The following is a 15,542-nucleotide window of genomic DNA, read 5'->3' on the forward strand; positions in this document are numbered from 1 at the left end:
GATATTGAATATAGTTCTTTGTGCTATACAGTATGACCTTGTTGTGGATCCATCCTATATATCATAGTTTGCATCTGCTAATCCCAAACTCCCACTCCATCCCTCCCCCGACCCCTCTCCCCCTTGGCAACCACCAGTCTGTTCTCTATGTCCGTGATTCTGTTTCTGTTTCACAGATAGTTTCATTGTGTCGTATTTAAGATTCCACATATAGGTGATATCATATGGTATTTGAATTTCTCTTTCTGACTTACTTCACTTAGTATGAGAATCTTTGGGTACATCCATGTTGCTGCAAATGGTATTATTTCATTCTTTTTTATGGCCGAGTAGTATTCCATTGTATATAAGTACCACATCTTCTTTATCCATTCATCTGTTGATGGACGTTTAGGTTATTTCTATGTGTTGGCTATAGTGAAAAGTGCTGCTATGAACATAGGGGTGCATGTATCTTTTTGAATTACAGTTTTGCCTGGATATATGCCCAGGAGTGGGATTGCTGGATCATATGGCAACTCGATTTTTAGTTTTCTGAGGAACCTCCATACTGTTTTCCACAGTGGCTGTACCAACTTACATTCCCACCAACAGTGTAGGAGGGTTCCCTTTTCTCCACACCCTCTCCAGCATTTACTGTTTGTAGATTTTTTGATGATGGCCATTCTGACTGGTGTGAGGGGATACTTCATTGTAGTTTCGATTTGCATTTCTCTAATGATTAGTGATGTTGAGCATCCTTTCATGTGTTTGTTGGCCATCTGTATGTCTTCTTTGGAGAAATGTCTGTTTAGGTCTTCTGCCCATTTTTGGATTGGGTTGTTTGTGTTTTGGTTGTTGAGTTGTATGAGCTGTTTGTATATTTTGGAAATTAAGCCCATGTCGGTTGCATCATTTGAAAATGTCTTCTCTCATTCTATAGGTTGTCTTTTGTTTATGGTTTCCTTTGGTGTGCAGAAGCTTGTAAGTTTGATTAGGCCCCATTTGTTTGCTTTTATTTCTACTGCCTTGGGGGACTGACCTAAGAAAACATTGGTATGACTTATGTCACAGAATGTTTTGCCTATGTTCTCTTCTAGGAGTTTTATGGTGTCATGTCTTATGTTTAAGTCTTTAAGCCATTTTGAGTTTATATTTGTGTCTGGTGAGAGGGTGTGTGCTAACTTCACTGATTTACACGTGCCAGCCTCAAACTTCTATGCCAAAATGAATAATAATGCTGTTTTTAAAAGTAAACTGTAGGAAAATGTTTGTGTACATGTAGACATACTTTTAAGGTAGGAGTGTAGTGTCCTTTCTTACTATGATACAACAATCAAAAAGCATACAGACAAAAACTGATAGATTCAACTATATAAAAATATATTTCTATTTGGGAAAAAATCACAAATTCAAAAACTAAGCACAAGGCAGGAAAATAATTGCAGTATATGACAAAGTTCTGTATAAAGAACTCCAAAAAATCAGTAAGGACCACAATAGGCAAAGGATTTATCAGGTGCCTCCCTGTCAGTAAGAGAAATATAAATAACCAATAAACAATAATTCTCACCTTCTTTAATAATTTAATATACATTAAAACAACAAAGAGAGACGTTTCACCCTAAATTTTCAACAATTAAAAACTTCGATAACCTCCAGTGTTGTTTTTTTTAAATAAATTTATTGATTTTTAAAATTTTTGGCTGCATTGGGTCTTCATTGCTGCACAGGGGCTTTCTCTAGTTGTGGCGAGCGGGGGCTATTGTTGCGGTACATGGGCTTCTCATTGCGGTGGCTTCTCTTGTTGCGGAGCACAGGCTCTAGATGCGTGGGCTTCAGTAGTTGTGGTGCGTGGGCTTCAGTAGTTGTGGCACGCGGGCTCAGTAGTTGTGGCGTGCAGGCTCAGTAGTTGTGGCGCATGGGCTTAGTTGCTCCGTGCATGTGGGATCTTCCCGGACCAGGGCTCGAAACCATGTCCCCTGCATTGGCAGGCAGATTCTTAACCACTGTACAACCAGGGAAGTCCCGCCAGTGGTTTTAATAGTGTGAGGAGATAGGTACTCTCAGCTATTTTGGTGTGATATATTCAAGGCCAGAAATGCTCATAAAGCCTTTCAGTGCTTAGACCCTCTGACCCAGCATTCCATTGCTAGAAAGGTAACCTATAGCAATATGTGCACAAAAGAGATAAGACACCTTTACAGAGATACTTATTGCAGCAAATTCTTTATAAGGAACAACAACCCATAAAATAGAATAAAACTAAATTTCCATTGCTATGGGACTGATAAACTAAAAGACATCAGTAAAACTGAATACTCTAGGGCTATTTTTAAAAATGAGCAGGGTTTATATTCACTGAGATGAAAAGAAGCCCATGCTGTGTTATTAGGTGGAAGCACATTGTAGAACAGTACGTACAGAACATGCAGAAGATAGAGATTAATCATACTTTCTGGGAAAAAAAAAAGTATGTTTGTGCCCATGAGTATAGAAAGAAAACTACATATCAAACAAAAATGAGTGAGAGAGGCATTGGTGATTTTTGCTGTTTCCCTGAACAATTTCTGGCATCTTCTGATCCGTAGTCAGATGTGCTATCCATCGCACCGCTAGCCCCCACCCAACAATTTCTGTATTGCTTGTACTTTTATTAACGTGTTTTATTTTTATAACAGAGAACAGAGTATACAAAAAAAAAAATTTTTTTTTAACAAAGTAGCCTCAATTAAAGCATGCAGAAAACAAAACAACCCCACACAGATCACCAGGGTCAACGTAGAGCAGGCCAGAAAGTCCCAGACAGGGTGAAGAGGGGTTGGTGGATGGTGAGTACATTGCAGAGAAGAGCAGGTGTGTACAAGAACCTCAGAAGACAAACCCGCATCAGAGCCCAGTGGGAAAACAGGGTCCTGGTAAGGGAGCGGAGAGGAGCATCTGAGGGTCCTACCCCACTTGGGAAGGGAGAAGCAGGAAGGGATCCCAGAAAGGGAGTCCAGGGCAGATGGATGGATTTGCACAAGTGACACAGCGCTTGATCTGAAACCAAGGTTGCTGCTTTCCCGTCCTGAGTAAGCTGCAAGCGCTGGTGGGAATGCAGAGAAAGCCAGAGTGATTGCAAGGCTCTGCAGGTGGTAGTAGCTGTTGGTGTTGGCATAAAAGGCTAGGATTGCTTCCCAGCTGGACTCCATTTTGCTATTCTAAGTCACAGGTAATTACACACGTTTGAATTTGTCTTGCGGGATCTTCTGGAACATAATGGCTCTGTTGTGGCTCCCTTACAGATTACCTATACTTCCAGGAACTTGTCCAAGCTTTATTTATCCACTCACCCTCCCAAGTTTCACTGAGGGCTCTGTGCAGGGTTTCAAGCTAAGTGTTGAGTGGGTTGGTGGAGGCAGATATTAAAGATGATTCTGGCACAATTTCTTAGCCCAAGGAACTCACTGCCTTATAGTAAAATAAACGAGAATGAGACCAGTTACACATTCAAGGTACAATGTGATAGCTTAGAAGAGTAGAAAAGGTAAGGGTCTGATTGTATTTGCTTCCTAACTCTGTGACCTGAGGTAGTTACTTCAGAGTTTTTGCATTGGTATTACAAGTGGAGTATAAATCAAAGGTAATTTCTCATGAAATGGAAACTTAATGATAACATCTGAAAGAATTATTGTGAAATCTGTAAACAATCCTTTCTTCCAAGTCACTTAAACATACATAGAATAACCACTGTTAAATTCTACTAGTACTTGAAGTAAAAATGGAAACAATTGTTGCTTATTCTTTTAAGAAAACTAAATATGGTTGCTTTTTTCTTGATGCACAAGAATGGGTAGTAAATTTCTCCCCCAAGAATGCTCAGTGGGCTTTTTCATTGCCTTGGGCACCCGCAAGTAAGAGTCTTGTGAATTTTTGGCCTTGGAGCACTTCTGGTCTACGAGGTTGTTTCTCACTTACTGTAAAACCTTTGTGTAGCATATTTTGAAAAATGTATAGGAAGTAATATCGAATTAATGTCCAGATGCACTCCCAGTAGAGAAGGGGATTCAACCCCACTGTAAGAGTCTTCGAGTGGGGGTCTAGGCTGGCGGTATCGTCAAGATACTGAGCTGAGGGCCCCCAAAACACTCTGAGCACTCAGGATACACCAAGAAATGTGGCGCAAGGAAGATAGGGCCTGATGACTAGCCTTTCACCCCATCAGAAAGACGTGCAGTCTACAACTTATATGATCAAGGATAAGTTAGCATCAGCCTATGCCCCCTTGGACCACTACAGACACAAGACAGCTCTAGCTCTTTTCCTATCCCCACCCTCCGCCTGGCCTTCACAATGGATTGGTTGTTCAGTCAGTCTATCAATAAGACTTCACTGAGTGTCCTTTATGTGATCAGGATGGTGTCAAGCTCTATCAGAGTTGTACAGAACAGGGAGCTCGGGTTGACTCTGCCAGGAGGTCGCTAGTTGCTGAACTGCCTCACCTGTGGAGGTCTTTCTTCTTTATCCCTGCTCTATGCTTCATTTCCAGAGGATCACACAGCCAACAAAGATTCTGGCCAAGAGTCAGAGTCTATTCCGGAATATACGGCAGAAGAGGAGCGAGAGGACAACCGGCTGTGGAGGACCGTGGTGATTGGAGAACAGGAGCAGCGGATTGACATGAAGGTCATCGAGCCCTACAGGAGAGTCATTTCTCATGGAGGTAGGTGAGCTCTGCAAACCTGGGAAGCAAGCAGCAGGGCGGCCATACAGTTTTTATAAGAAAACAAAACTAGGGTTCTCTGCAGCATGATGTCCCAAGACCCTATTAGGCAGTCGACGTTCAGGGCACTGTAGAGCTGAGCGTATTATTTCATACTCAATTCAATGAACACTGGAAAGCTTACTATGCAAAAGTAACCTTCCAATGTGAAAAATGCCTTTCGCACTGCATACCTGATAGCTGTCATCTTCTGGGCAAATTTCTTGAAAGCCGTAGTCGTCCAATTTAATAGTGTGTTTGGAATTCATATGTTGTAGGGTTTAACTGAATTGTTTTCGAGTCTGTTTTCTACATGGCCTGCAGTAAGAGGTGCTTTTAATTCCAGACCAATCTTTGGAATTCCTCTTCAGAAGCTTTAGGAAATCTTTTTAGTCTTAGCCTGGTCCTTTTTTTCTCCCTAGTTGAAGTTTGCTTTTCTATAAACTCCATTACATCTACGCCTATGACACAGGCATCGATGTAATGGACACATCTATGACAACAGCCCACTCCAGCCAAGATCTCCACCTGTTTCATAAGGGACAAGGGAGAGAAAAGGCTCTTTTGTATTTTCACTGCTTTCTTGGAGCTCCAGGAGCCTTGATTACTTTGGGACTCACAAAAAAATCACATGAGCTCAAGCGACACATTGAACGTTGTCAACTTCAGAATCCATAAATGGCTTTTTGGCTTTTTCTGCTGCATGCACAACTTCCCTGCAGTCCTGACGCCCCACCCTAACCACTCAGCTCTTCCGGGAAAAGTGTAAGCTGACAAGGCAATTGTTCTGCCTTCCTTATCGAGGACAGGGAAAGAAGTGCCTTGGCGCTGCATTAAACCCGGAGCTTTGGTTTTCTAACAAGCAGAAGGATGTTTTGCCTTTTCCCTCCAACTTCCCTTCACCACAGATTTTCCCCATGCATTGCTACCTCCATGGAAGTATCAGGACCCCCCAGGGCCCCCACCCATGGTAGTGAAGGAAAATGCCCATAGGTGTCCCCGGCCCTGACCTTCCTTTCTCACCACTTGCCCTGAAATGGTAATATGGCCCAGTGATAGCTCCTCTAAGGGAGACTTTTCCCACAGCCCTTTGGAATGAGAGCAGGCCTAATCTTGCTGAAAATGACACACAGCTGGCCATAGTCAATCCTGTCGTTGTTCTAATGAAAACCACAATCTGAACATCGTCCAGATCTCCCCAGAAGGTCGCATCTCCTTTGCACCAGCCATCAGGTATTTTTGGTTTGTTTGCCTTTTAGAAAACAAAACAAAACAAAACAAAACACGACTGTAAAATAGCCTATGCTCATTCCAAAAAGTACAAGATATATAGAAAAGTCTGTCAAAGTCTGTCATGCAGTGACAGTCCCTGTACATCTTTACCACTCAGGTCATAAATTAGAAGTCCCTTTGTTGTGAAGCAGGCAGGCTCACAGCTTCACAAGAGATAACGTAGCCTGTTATTATAAGGCTACGTTATCTCTTGTTACCCCAGCAGACTCACCTGCTTATGCTTTCATCCACAGTGAAGTTAGGCGGGTTGGATGGGTGGGTTGAGCCCATCGTTCTGTTGCCTGAATCAGGAGAGAGTGATTTTCATCAGCACACCCGGGTCAGAAAAAGCCACTGCTTCCGCTTGTCACATTCTTTGTGAAAACACCCGATATCTCAGGGATAACCTGGTTTGCTGTGCCCTCCATCCCCACCACCTCCTCCCCTTGGCATCTGCTCCTCCCCTTTCTGTGTTGTGAGCTCCTTGTTTGTCTGGGTAACTGTCTGGTTCGTTGGAGAGAGAAGGCCACCTCTCCTCTCCCTGGCTCTGCCTCGGCCTTCTCCAGGTGCTGGCTTGCATGAATGTGCTTCCGGCTGCACCCACCGGAATGTTAGGGAGATGCCACCTCTTCCTACGCCCTGACCAGCTTTTGTGCTCTGGAGGTAAAGACAGTTCACACATTACTTCTGAATTTGCCAAAGCTTTGTCTGCTGTCTTAGAAGCTCATACCACTTTCTCAGACCTCAATGATCTAAGAAGGTCACGCTCCCTAGTTACCAGTCCATTGAGTTTGTCATCCTGGCTTCTGATGAGCATTTTAAGAAAGCAGCACTCCAGAGTGAACAGAGGTGTTGTTCTGGTGTCTTGCGTTTTGCTATGAGGAAGTTATCCCACTCAGGCCGGTAGGGAAGTACCAGCTGTTCGGTGCTCTGGGCAGCACGACTGCAAGATGGGGGTGATGAAAAGCGCTGCTTAAGTTTGCTGCAAGAGTGTCCACACCAGCTGGGAACATCTGTGTGTGAGAGCAGGATTTGAACAAATATTTCAGCCTTCAGGTTTACTGACCTCCACATGAGCTATGGCCAGAGGCCCTGTACACAACGTGGAAGAATAGGGTTCAATAGGCCACTGACTAGTCTGTGATCTTGGTACATCACGTAACCCCCCTGGGCCTCAGTTACTTCATCAGTCAAGAAAGGATGATCTCAAAGCCATGTCACCTCCTGTGAGCCCATGAGTAATATCCCTGCCATCTGCTTAAGTAGAAAAGCAAAGAAAAAGAAGTCTGGGTGGTTTGGATTAGCCAACAGTGAGGGGTCACTTTGAGGCCAGAACTGGCATTTTTGAGGCTGAAGCAGAGAACACAATTAGATAACCGAGGGCAGTCACGCCAAAGCATTGTAATGAGGCGTTTCCTGTCTTGTGTTTTTACTTCTCTTATTTCATTATAGGAGACTCAGGTAACCTTCTCTGCAGTGTTGCTGGACAAATGATCCTGGAAAGGATGAGAAGAGTTGCAGGCTGGTGTGTGTGTGTGTGTGTCTCGGTTGCGACTGTGGTATCTTTCCTTCTCTCTCCATTCCATTTGCTGGCCAGCAAACTTGTGTTACGTCCCTTTCATGCCTCTCTGTTCTCCCTCAGGTAAGGTTTGCATCGTTGCTTCCGAGGGTCTCAGGCGACAACACGGTGGGATAGCTCATGCACCTCAGCACACACACACCCTGAATTCACCTCACCGTTACTGAGAAGAGAGTCTGATAAAATACATGCGTTAAAAAGGCGAAACTTCACGTGAATTCTGTGTTTGCCAACAGGCAACTTCACTTGAGTCAGCTGCATGTTTAGCGTAGAAATGGGGTTAGCTGACCCCCTTGGAGACACTGGCGAGGAACAAAATGCAAACGGTCCTGTTCATTCACGTTATTACACTTTGCCAGCAACTGCTATCTGGAATAGCTCCAAAGCCTGACAACAACGGTACCTGCTCTTGATTTAGAAGAAAACTTTCACGAGGAAATCTTTTTCTCGTTCCTTCCTTACACGCTACATCTCCTCCTCTCCTCCTCTTTCTTTTGCCTCTTCTTCCCTTTCTACAAATCCTCTGCCCCAAAATGCAAAATCCATCATCATTTGTCAATTTCAGTGATTTTTATAGAAAGAGTCAATCCCAGCTTAGTCATTGATCAGGAAGTGGTAAGTTGACCGTTGAGTATTCCTTTGGTTAAATAAACCCAAGCCAACGTGATACTACAACACGCCAAGGACAGACAGCAGTAACACAACTGCCATTGTGAATTGCCATTTAGGATGACTTCTGAAGTACTGTTTATAAACCTCAGTCTTTCCTTTAAAAAACGACAACAACGTATTCTTAGAAATTCTCCAGAAATAGAAAAAGAAATCAAAGTAACTGAGCGTCATAATCTTGCAATTATCCTGACACCCTGGAGTCAGACAGCTACATTTAGAAGGATGCTTTTATAAAATTTTTTATTTTTTTAATCTAATTTTTATTAGATATTAGTGTATCGCTGATCTGCAATGTTGTGTTAGTTTCAGGGGTGATGTGTTAGTTTCAGCATGATTCAATTGTACATATACATATATCCGTTCTTTTTCAGATTCTTTTCCCATATAGGTTATTACAGAATATTGAGTAGAGTTCCCTGTGCTATACAGTAGGTCCTTGTTGATGACCTATTTTATATATGGCAGTGTGTATGTGTTAACCCCAAACTCCTAATTTTATCGCCCCCCTCCCCATTTCCCCTCTGGAAACCATAAGTTTGTTTTCAAAGTTTGTGATTCTGTTTCTGTTATGTAAATAACTTCATTTGTATAATTTTTTTTATATTCCACATATAAGTGATATAATACTTGTCTTTCTCTGTCTCTGTCTTTCTCTTCACTTAGTATGATAATCTCTAGGGCTACCCATGTTGCTGCAAATGGCATTACTTCACTCCTTTTTATGGCTGAGTAACATTCCATTGTATATATGTACCACATATTCTTTATCCGTTCCTCTGTCGATGGACATTTAGATTGTTTTCATGTCTTGGCTACTGTAAATACTGCTGCAATGAATATTGGGATGAATGCATCTTTTCAAATTATGTTTTTCTCTGGATATATGCCCAGGAATGGGATTGCTGGGTCATATGGTAGTTCAATTTTTAGTTTTTTAAGGAACCTGCATACTGTTCTCCATAGTGGCTGTATCAAATTACATTTCCACCAACAGTGTAGAAGGGCTCCCTTTTCTCTGCACGCTCTCCAGCATTTATTGTAGACTTTTTGATGATAGCCATTTTGACCAGTGTGAGGTGATACCTCACTGTAGTTTTGATTTGCATTTCTCTAATGACTAGTGATGTTGAGCATTCTTTCATGTGTTTGTTGGCAATCTGTATATCTTCTTTAGAGAAATGTCTATTTAGGTCTTCTGCCCATTTTTTGATTGGATTGTTTGTTTATTTGATAATGAGCTGCATGAGCTGTTTGTATATTTTGGGGATTAATCCCTTGTCAGTCACTTCATATGCAAATATATTCTCCCATTCTGTGGGTTGTGTTTTCATTTTGTTTATGGTTTCCTTTGCTGTGCAAAAGCTTGTTAAGTTTGATTAGGTCCCATTTAATTTTTTTGTTTTTATTTTCATTACTCTAGGAGGTGGATCCAAAAAGATATTGCTACGGTTTATGTCAAAGAGTGTTCTGCCTGTGTTTTCCTCTAAGAGTGTTATAGTATCTGGTCTTACATTTAGATCTTTAATCCATTTTGTGTATGGTGTTAGAGAATGTTCTAGTTTCATTCTTTCATATGTAGCTGTCTGGTTTTCCCAGCACCACTACTGAAAAGACTGTCTTTTCTCCATTGTATATTCTTGCCTCCTTTGTTGTAGATTAATTGATCATAGGTGTGTGGGTTTATTTCTGGGCTTTCTGTCCTGTTCCATTGATTTATATTTCTGTTTTCATGTCAGTACCATACTGTTTTGATTCTGTAGCTCTGTAGTATAGTCCGAAGCCAGGGAGACTGATTCCTCCAGCTTCACTTTTCTTTCTGAGGATTACTTTAGCTATTTGAGGTCTTTTGTGTTTCTATACAAATTAAAAAATTTTTTTCTCTACTTCTGTGAAAAATGCCCATGGTAATTTCATAGGGATAGCACTGAATCTGTAGATTGCCTTGGGTAGTATAGTCATTTTGACAATATTGATTCTTCCAATCCAAGAACATGGTATATCTTTCCACCTGTTTGTGTCATCTTCACTGTCTTTCATCAGCATCTTACAGTTTTCAGAGTACAGGTCTTTTGCCTCCTTAGGCAGGTTTACTCCTAGGTATTTTATTCTTTTTGATGCGATGGTAAGTGGAATTGTTTCTTGAATTTCTCTTTCTGATCTTTCATTGTTAGTGTATAGAAATGTAACAGATTTCTGTGTATTAATTTTGTATCCTGCAACCTTACCAGATTCATTGATGAGCTCTAGTAGTTTTCTGGCAGCATATTTAGGATTTCCTATGTATAGTATCATGTCATCTGCAAACAGTGACCGTTTTACTTCTTCTTTTCCAATTTAGATTCCTCTTATTTCATTTTCTTCTCTGATTGCCATGGCTAGGACTTCCAAAACTATGTTGAGTAAGAGTGGCAAGAGTGGACATCCTTGTCTTGTTCCTGATCTTAGAGGAAATGCTTTCAGCTTTTCACCATTGAGTATGATGTTGACTGGGTTTTTCATATATGGCCTTTATTATGTTGAGGTGGGTTCCCTCTATGCTCACTATCTGGAGAGTTTTTATCATAAATTGGTGCTGAATTTTGTCAAAAGCTGTTTCTGCATCAATTGAGAGGATCATATGGTTTTTATTATTCAGTTTGTTAATGTGGTTTATCACACTGATTTACTTGTGTATACTGAAAACTCCTTGCATCCCTGGGATAAATCCCACTCAGTCATGGTGTATGATCCTTTTAATGTGCTGTTGGATTCTGTTTGCTAGTATGTTGTTGAGGATTTTTGCATCTATGTTCACCAGTGATATTGGCTGGTAATTTTCTTTTTTTCTGGTATCTTTGTCTGGTATGATGGTGGCCTCATAGAATGAGTTTGGGACTGTTCCTTCCTCTTTGACTTTTTTGGAAGAGTTTCAAAAGAATAGGTGTTAACTCTTCTGTAAATGTTTTATAGAATTCGCCTGTGAAGCCTTCTGGCCCTGCACTTTTGTTCGTTGGGCATTTTAAAATCACAGTTTCAATTTCAGTGCTTGTGACTGGTCTGTTCATATTTTCTACTTCTTCCTGATTCAGTCTTGGTAGATAGTACCTTTCTAAGAATTTGTCCATTTCTTCCAGGTTGTCCAGTTTCTTGGCATACAGTTGCTTATAGTAGTCTCTTATGTTCCTTTGTATTTCTGTGGTGTCAGTTGTAACTTCTTTTTCATTTCTAATTTTATTGATTTGAGTACTCCCTTTTTTTCTTCATGAGTCTGGCTAAAGGCTTATCAATTTTGTTTGTCTTCTCAAAGAACCAGCTTTTAGTTTCATTCATCTTTGCTATTGTTTTCTTCTTCTCTATTTCATTTATTTCTGCACTGATCTTTACGATTTCTTTCCTTCTGCTAACTTTGTGGTTTTTTTTTTGGTTCTTCTTTCTCTAGTTGCTTTAGGTGTAAGGTTAGGTTGTTTGAGACTCTTCTTGTTTCCTGAGGTAAGACTATATTGCTATAAACTTCCCTCTTAGAACTGCTTTTGCTGCGTCCCATAGGTTTTGATCATTGTGTTTTCATTTGTCACTAGGTTTTTGATTTCCTCTGATTTCTTCAGTCATCCATTGGTCATTTAATAACATATGTTTAGCCTCCACATGTTTGGTTTTTTTTTTTTTTTTTTTACAGTTTTTTCCTTGTAGTTTATTTCTAATATCATAGCATTGTGGTCAGAGAAGATGCTTGATATGATTTCCGTTCTCTCAGATTTACTGAGGCTTGTTTTGTGGCTCAGCATGTGATGTATCCTGGAAAATGTTCCATGTGCACATAAGAAGAATGTGTATCCTGCTGCTTTCGGATGGAATATTTTATAAATATCAATTAAGTCCATCTGATCTAATGTGTCATTTAAGGCCTGTGTTTCCTTATTGATTTTCTATCTGGATGATCTGTCCATTAATGTAAGGGGGGTGTTAAAGTCCCCCATTATTATTATTAATTTTAACATCTTTATTGGAGTATAATTGCTTTACAATGGTGTGTTAGTTTCTGCTTTATAAAAAAGTGAATCAGCTATACATATATCCCCATATCTCTTCCCTCTTGCATCTCCCTCCCTCCCACCAGTCTCCCATTATTATTGTGCTACAGTCAATTTCTCCTTTTAGGAGAAATGGCTGTTAGCATTTGCCTTATATATTGAGGCACTCCTACATTGGATTTGTATATGTATTTACAATTTTTATATCTTGGATTGATCCCTTGATCATTATGTAGTGTCCTTCTTTCTCTCTTGTAACAGTCTTTATTTTAAAGTCTATTTTGTCTGATATCAGTATTGCTGCTCCAGCTTTCTTTTGATTTCCATTTTCATGGAATACCTTTTCCCATCCCCTCACTTTCAGTCTGTATGTGTCCTTAGATCTGAAGTGGGTCTGTTGTAGACAGAATATATATGGGTCTTGTTTTTGTATCCATTCAGCCAGTCTATGTCTTTTTTTTTTTTTTTTTTTTTTTTGCGGTACACAGGCCTCTCACTGTTGTGGCCTCTCCCGTTGCGGAGCACAGGCTCCGGACGCGCAGGCCCAGAGGCCATGGCTCACGGGCCTAGCTGCTCCGTGGCATGTGGGCCCTTCCCGGACCGGGGCACGAACCCATGTCCCCTGCATCAGCAGGAGGACTCTCAACCACCGTGCCACCAGGGAAGCCCCAGTCTATGTCTTTTGGTTGGGACATTTAATCCATTTACATTTAAGGTAATTATTGATATGTGAGTTCTTATTGCCATCTTGTTAAATTGTTTTGGATTTGCTTTTGTAGGTCTTTTTTATTCCCTCCCTCTTTTGTTCTCTTGTGATTTGATGACTATCTTTAGAGTTGTGTTTGGATTGCTTTTTCTTTTTTGTGTGTTAACCTATTGTTAATTTTTGGTTTGCAGTTACCATAAGTTTCGATATAGCAGTCTATATATATACAAGATTGTTTAAAGTTGCTAGTCTCTTAATTTCAAATGCATTTCCAATATCCTGCATGTGTGCTCTCCTCTTCTCACGATTGCTGGTTTTTCATCTTGTGGGTGATTTCCTACCTTAACTGTATGTTTGCTTTTTACTGGTGAGCTTTCCCGTTTGTAATTTTCTTCTTTCTAGTTGTGGCCTTTTCTTTTTTGCTGAGAGAAGTTCCTTTAGCATTTGTTGTAAAGCTGGTTTGGTGGTGCTGAATTCTCTTAGCTTTTGGTTGTCTGTAAAGCTTTTGATTTCTCTGTCAAATCTCAATGAGAGCCTTGCTGGGTAGAGTATTCTTGGTTGTAGGTTTTTCCCTTTCATCACTTTAAGTATATCGTGCCACTCCCTTCTAGACTGCAGAGTTTCTGCTGAAAGTTCAGGTGATAACCTTATGGGGATTCCCTTGTATGTTATTTGTTGCTTTTCCCTTGTTACTTTTTTTGTGTGTGTGTGTGGTAGTGGGCCTCTCACTGTTGTGGCCTCTCCTGTTGCGGAGCACAGGCTCCGGACGCACAGGCTCAGCGGCCATGGCTCACGGGCCCAGCTGCTCCGCGGCATGTGGGATCTTCCCAGACCGGGGCACGAACCCGCGTCCCCTGCATCAGCAGGCGGACTCTCAACCACTGCGCCACCAGGGAAGGCCCCCTTGTTGCTTTTAATATTTTTTTCTTTGTCTTTAATTTTTGTCAATTTGATTATTATGTGTCTTGGTGTGTTCCTTCTTAGATTTATCCTGTATGGGGCTCTGCACTTCCTGGACTTGAGTGTTTCCTTTTTCATGTTAGGGAAGTTTTTGGCTATTATCTCTTCAGATATTTTCTCAGGCCCATTCTCTCGCTATTCTCCTTCTGGGATCCCTATAATGCGAATGTTGGTGCGTTTAGTGTTGTCGCAGAGGTCTCTTAGACTGTCCTCATTTACATGGCAGTGATTTTCCACCATTCTGTCTGTCAGCTCACTTATTTGTTCTTCTGCCTCATTTATTCTGCTACTGATTCCTTCTGGCACATTTTTCACTTCACTTGTTGCACTGTCCATCTCTGTTTGTTCTTTAAAGCTTCTAGCTCTTTATTAAACATTTCTTGTATCCTCTCAGTCTGTGCCTCCATTCTTTTTCTGAGATCTTGGATCATCTTTACTATCATTACTCAATTCTTTTTTGGGTAGATTGCCTATTTCCACTTCACTTAGTTGTTCTTCTGGGGTTTTATCTTGTTCCTTCATCTGGGACATATTTCTTTGCCATCTCATTGTGTCTTAACTTTTTGTGTTTGTGGTCTCTGTTCCTCCAGCTGCAGGGCTGTAATTCTTCTTGGTTCTGGTGTCTACCCCCAGTGGGTGAGGCTGGTCCAGGGGTTCGTGCATGCTTTCTGATGGGAGGGACTGGTGCCAGCCCACTGGTGGGTGGAGCTGGGTCTTGTCCCTCTAATGGGCAGGGCCAGGTTAAGTGGTATATATATATATATATATATATATAGGCAGCTGTTGGCTCAGGATGACTTTAGGCAGCCTGTCTGCTGATGGGTGGGGCTCTGTTCCCACCCTGTTGGTTGTTTGGACTGAGGTGTCCCAGCACTGGAGCCTGCAGATTGTTGGGTGGGGCCAGGTCCCAAACTGGCAACCTTCAGGAGAGCTCACGCCAATGGGTATTCCCTGAGGTGTCCACCACCAGTGTCCTTGCCCCCACAGTGAGCCACAGCCAATTTCCCCCTCCCCAGTAGACTCTCCAAGTTGCGCAGGTAGGTCTAGCCCAGGCTCCTGTGGAGTCACTGCTCTGCCCTGGGCCCCAGTGCACATTGAACCTTGTGTGTGCCCTCCAAGAGTGGAGTCTCTGTTTCCCCCAGTCCTGTGGAGCTGCTGTGCTAAAGCCCCACTGGCCTTAAAAGTGCCAAATGCCTGAGGGATCCTCCACCCGATGCCAGGCCCCCAGGCTGGGGAGCCTGATGTGGGCCTCAGAACTCTCACTCCTGTGGGAGAACCTCTGTGATATAATTATTTTCCAGTGAGGGATTTGATTATATCACGAAAGATCCCCTCCTACCATCTCATTGTGGCTTCCTCTTTGTCTTTGGGTGTATATCTTTTTGTGTTAGGGTTGAGTCTTTTTTGTCAATGGTTGTTCAGCAGTTAGTTGTGATTTTGGTGTTTTCGTGTGAGGAGGTGAGCTCAAGTCCTTCTACTCTGCCATCTTGTCTCTGCCTTTCCTGGTGTCTCTCAGAAGAATACTTTTGTACTTGTTTTTAAGAGGGATTCATTACGCCTATTTTTTTCTTTTAATGAACTCTTTTTCATTGTGCTGAGCCTGAACTGCGTATTTTTGTG

General features: G+C 41.7%; 2 protein-coding genes across 12 annotated transcripts in view; one reads left to right on the forward strand and one right to left on the reverse strand.

Moving 5' to 3' along the window:
- Positions 1–15,542, forward strand: part of PRUNE2 (prune homolog 2 with BCH domain) — a 271,726-nt gene that overhangs the window by 229,819 nt on the left and 26,365 nt on the right. For all 11 annotated transcript variants that reach the window (XM_060300830.2, XM_070045737.1, XM_070045738.1 and 8 more), the window contains one exon: positions 4,511–4,684. In XM_060300830.2, coding sequence (XP_060156813.1) covers positions 4,511–4,684 — 174 coding nt within the window. The remainder of the gene's footprint in view (positions 1–4,510; positions 4,685–15,542) is intronic.
- Positions 1,480–15,542, reverse strand: part of GCNT1 (glucosaminyl (N-acetyl) transferase 1) — a 196,904-nt gene continuing 182,841 nt past the window's right edge. The window contains exons 5-6 of the transcript XR_004043683.2: positions 6,228–6,297; positions 1,480–4,703 (exon numbers count right to left, since the gene is read on the reverse strand). The gene's annotated coding sequence lies outside the window, so the exon portion shown is untranslated. The remainder of the gene's footprint in view (positions 4,704–6,227; positions 6,298–15,542) is intronic.

The sequence above is a fragment of the Globicephala melas genome, chromosome 6 (genome assembly GCF_963455315.2).
Source record: "Globicephala melas chromosome 6, mGloMel1.2, whole genome shotgun sequence".
NCBI classification, from domain to species: Eukaryota; Metazoa; Chordata; class Mammalia; order Artiodactyla; family Delphinidae; genus Globicephala; species Globicephala melas.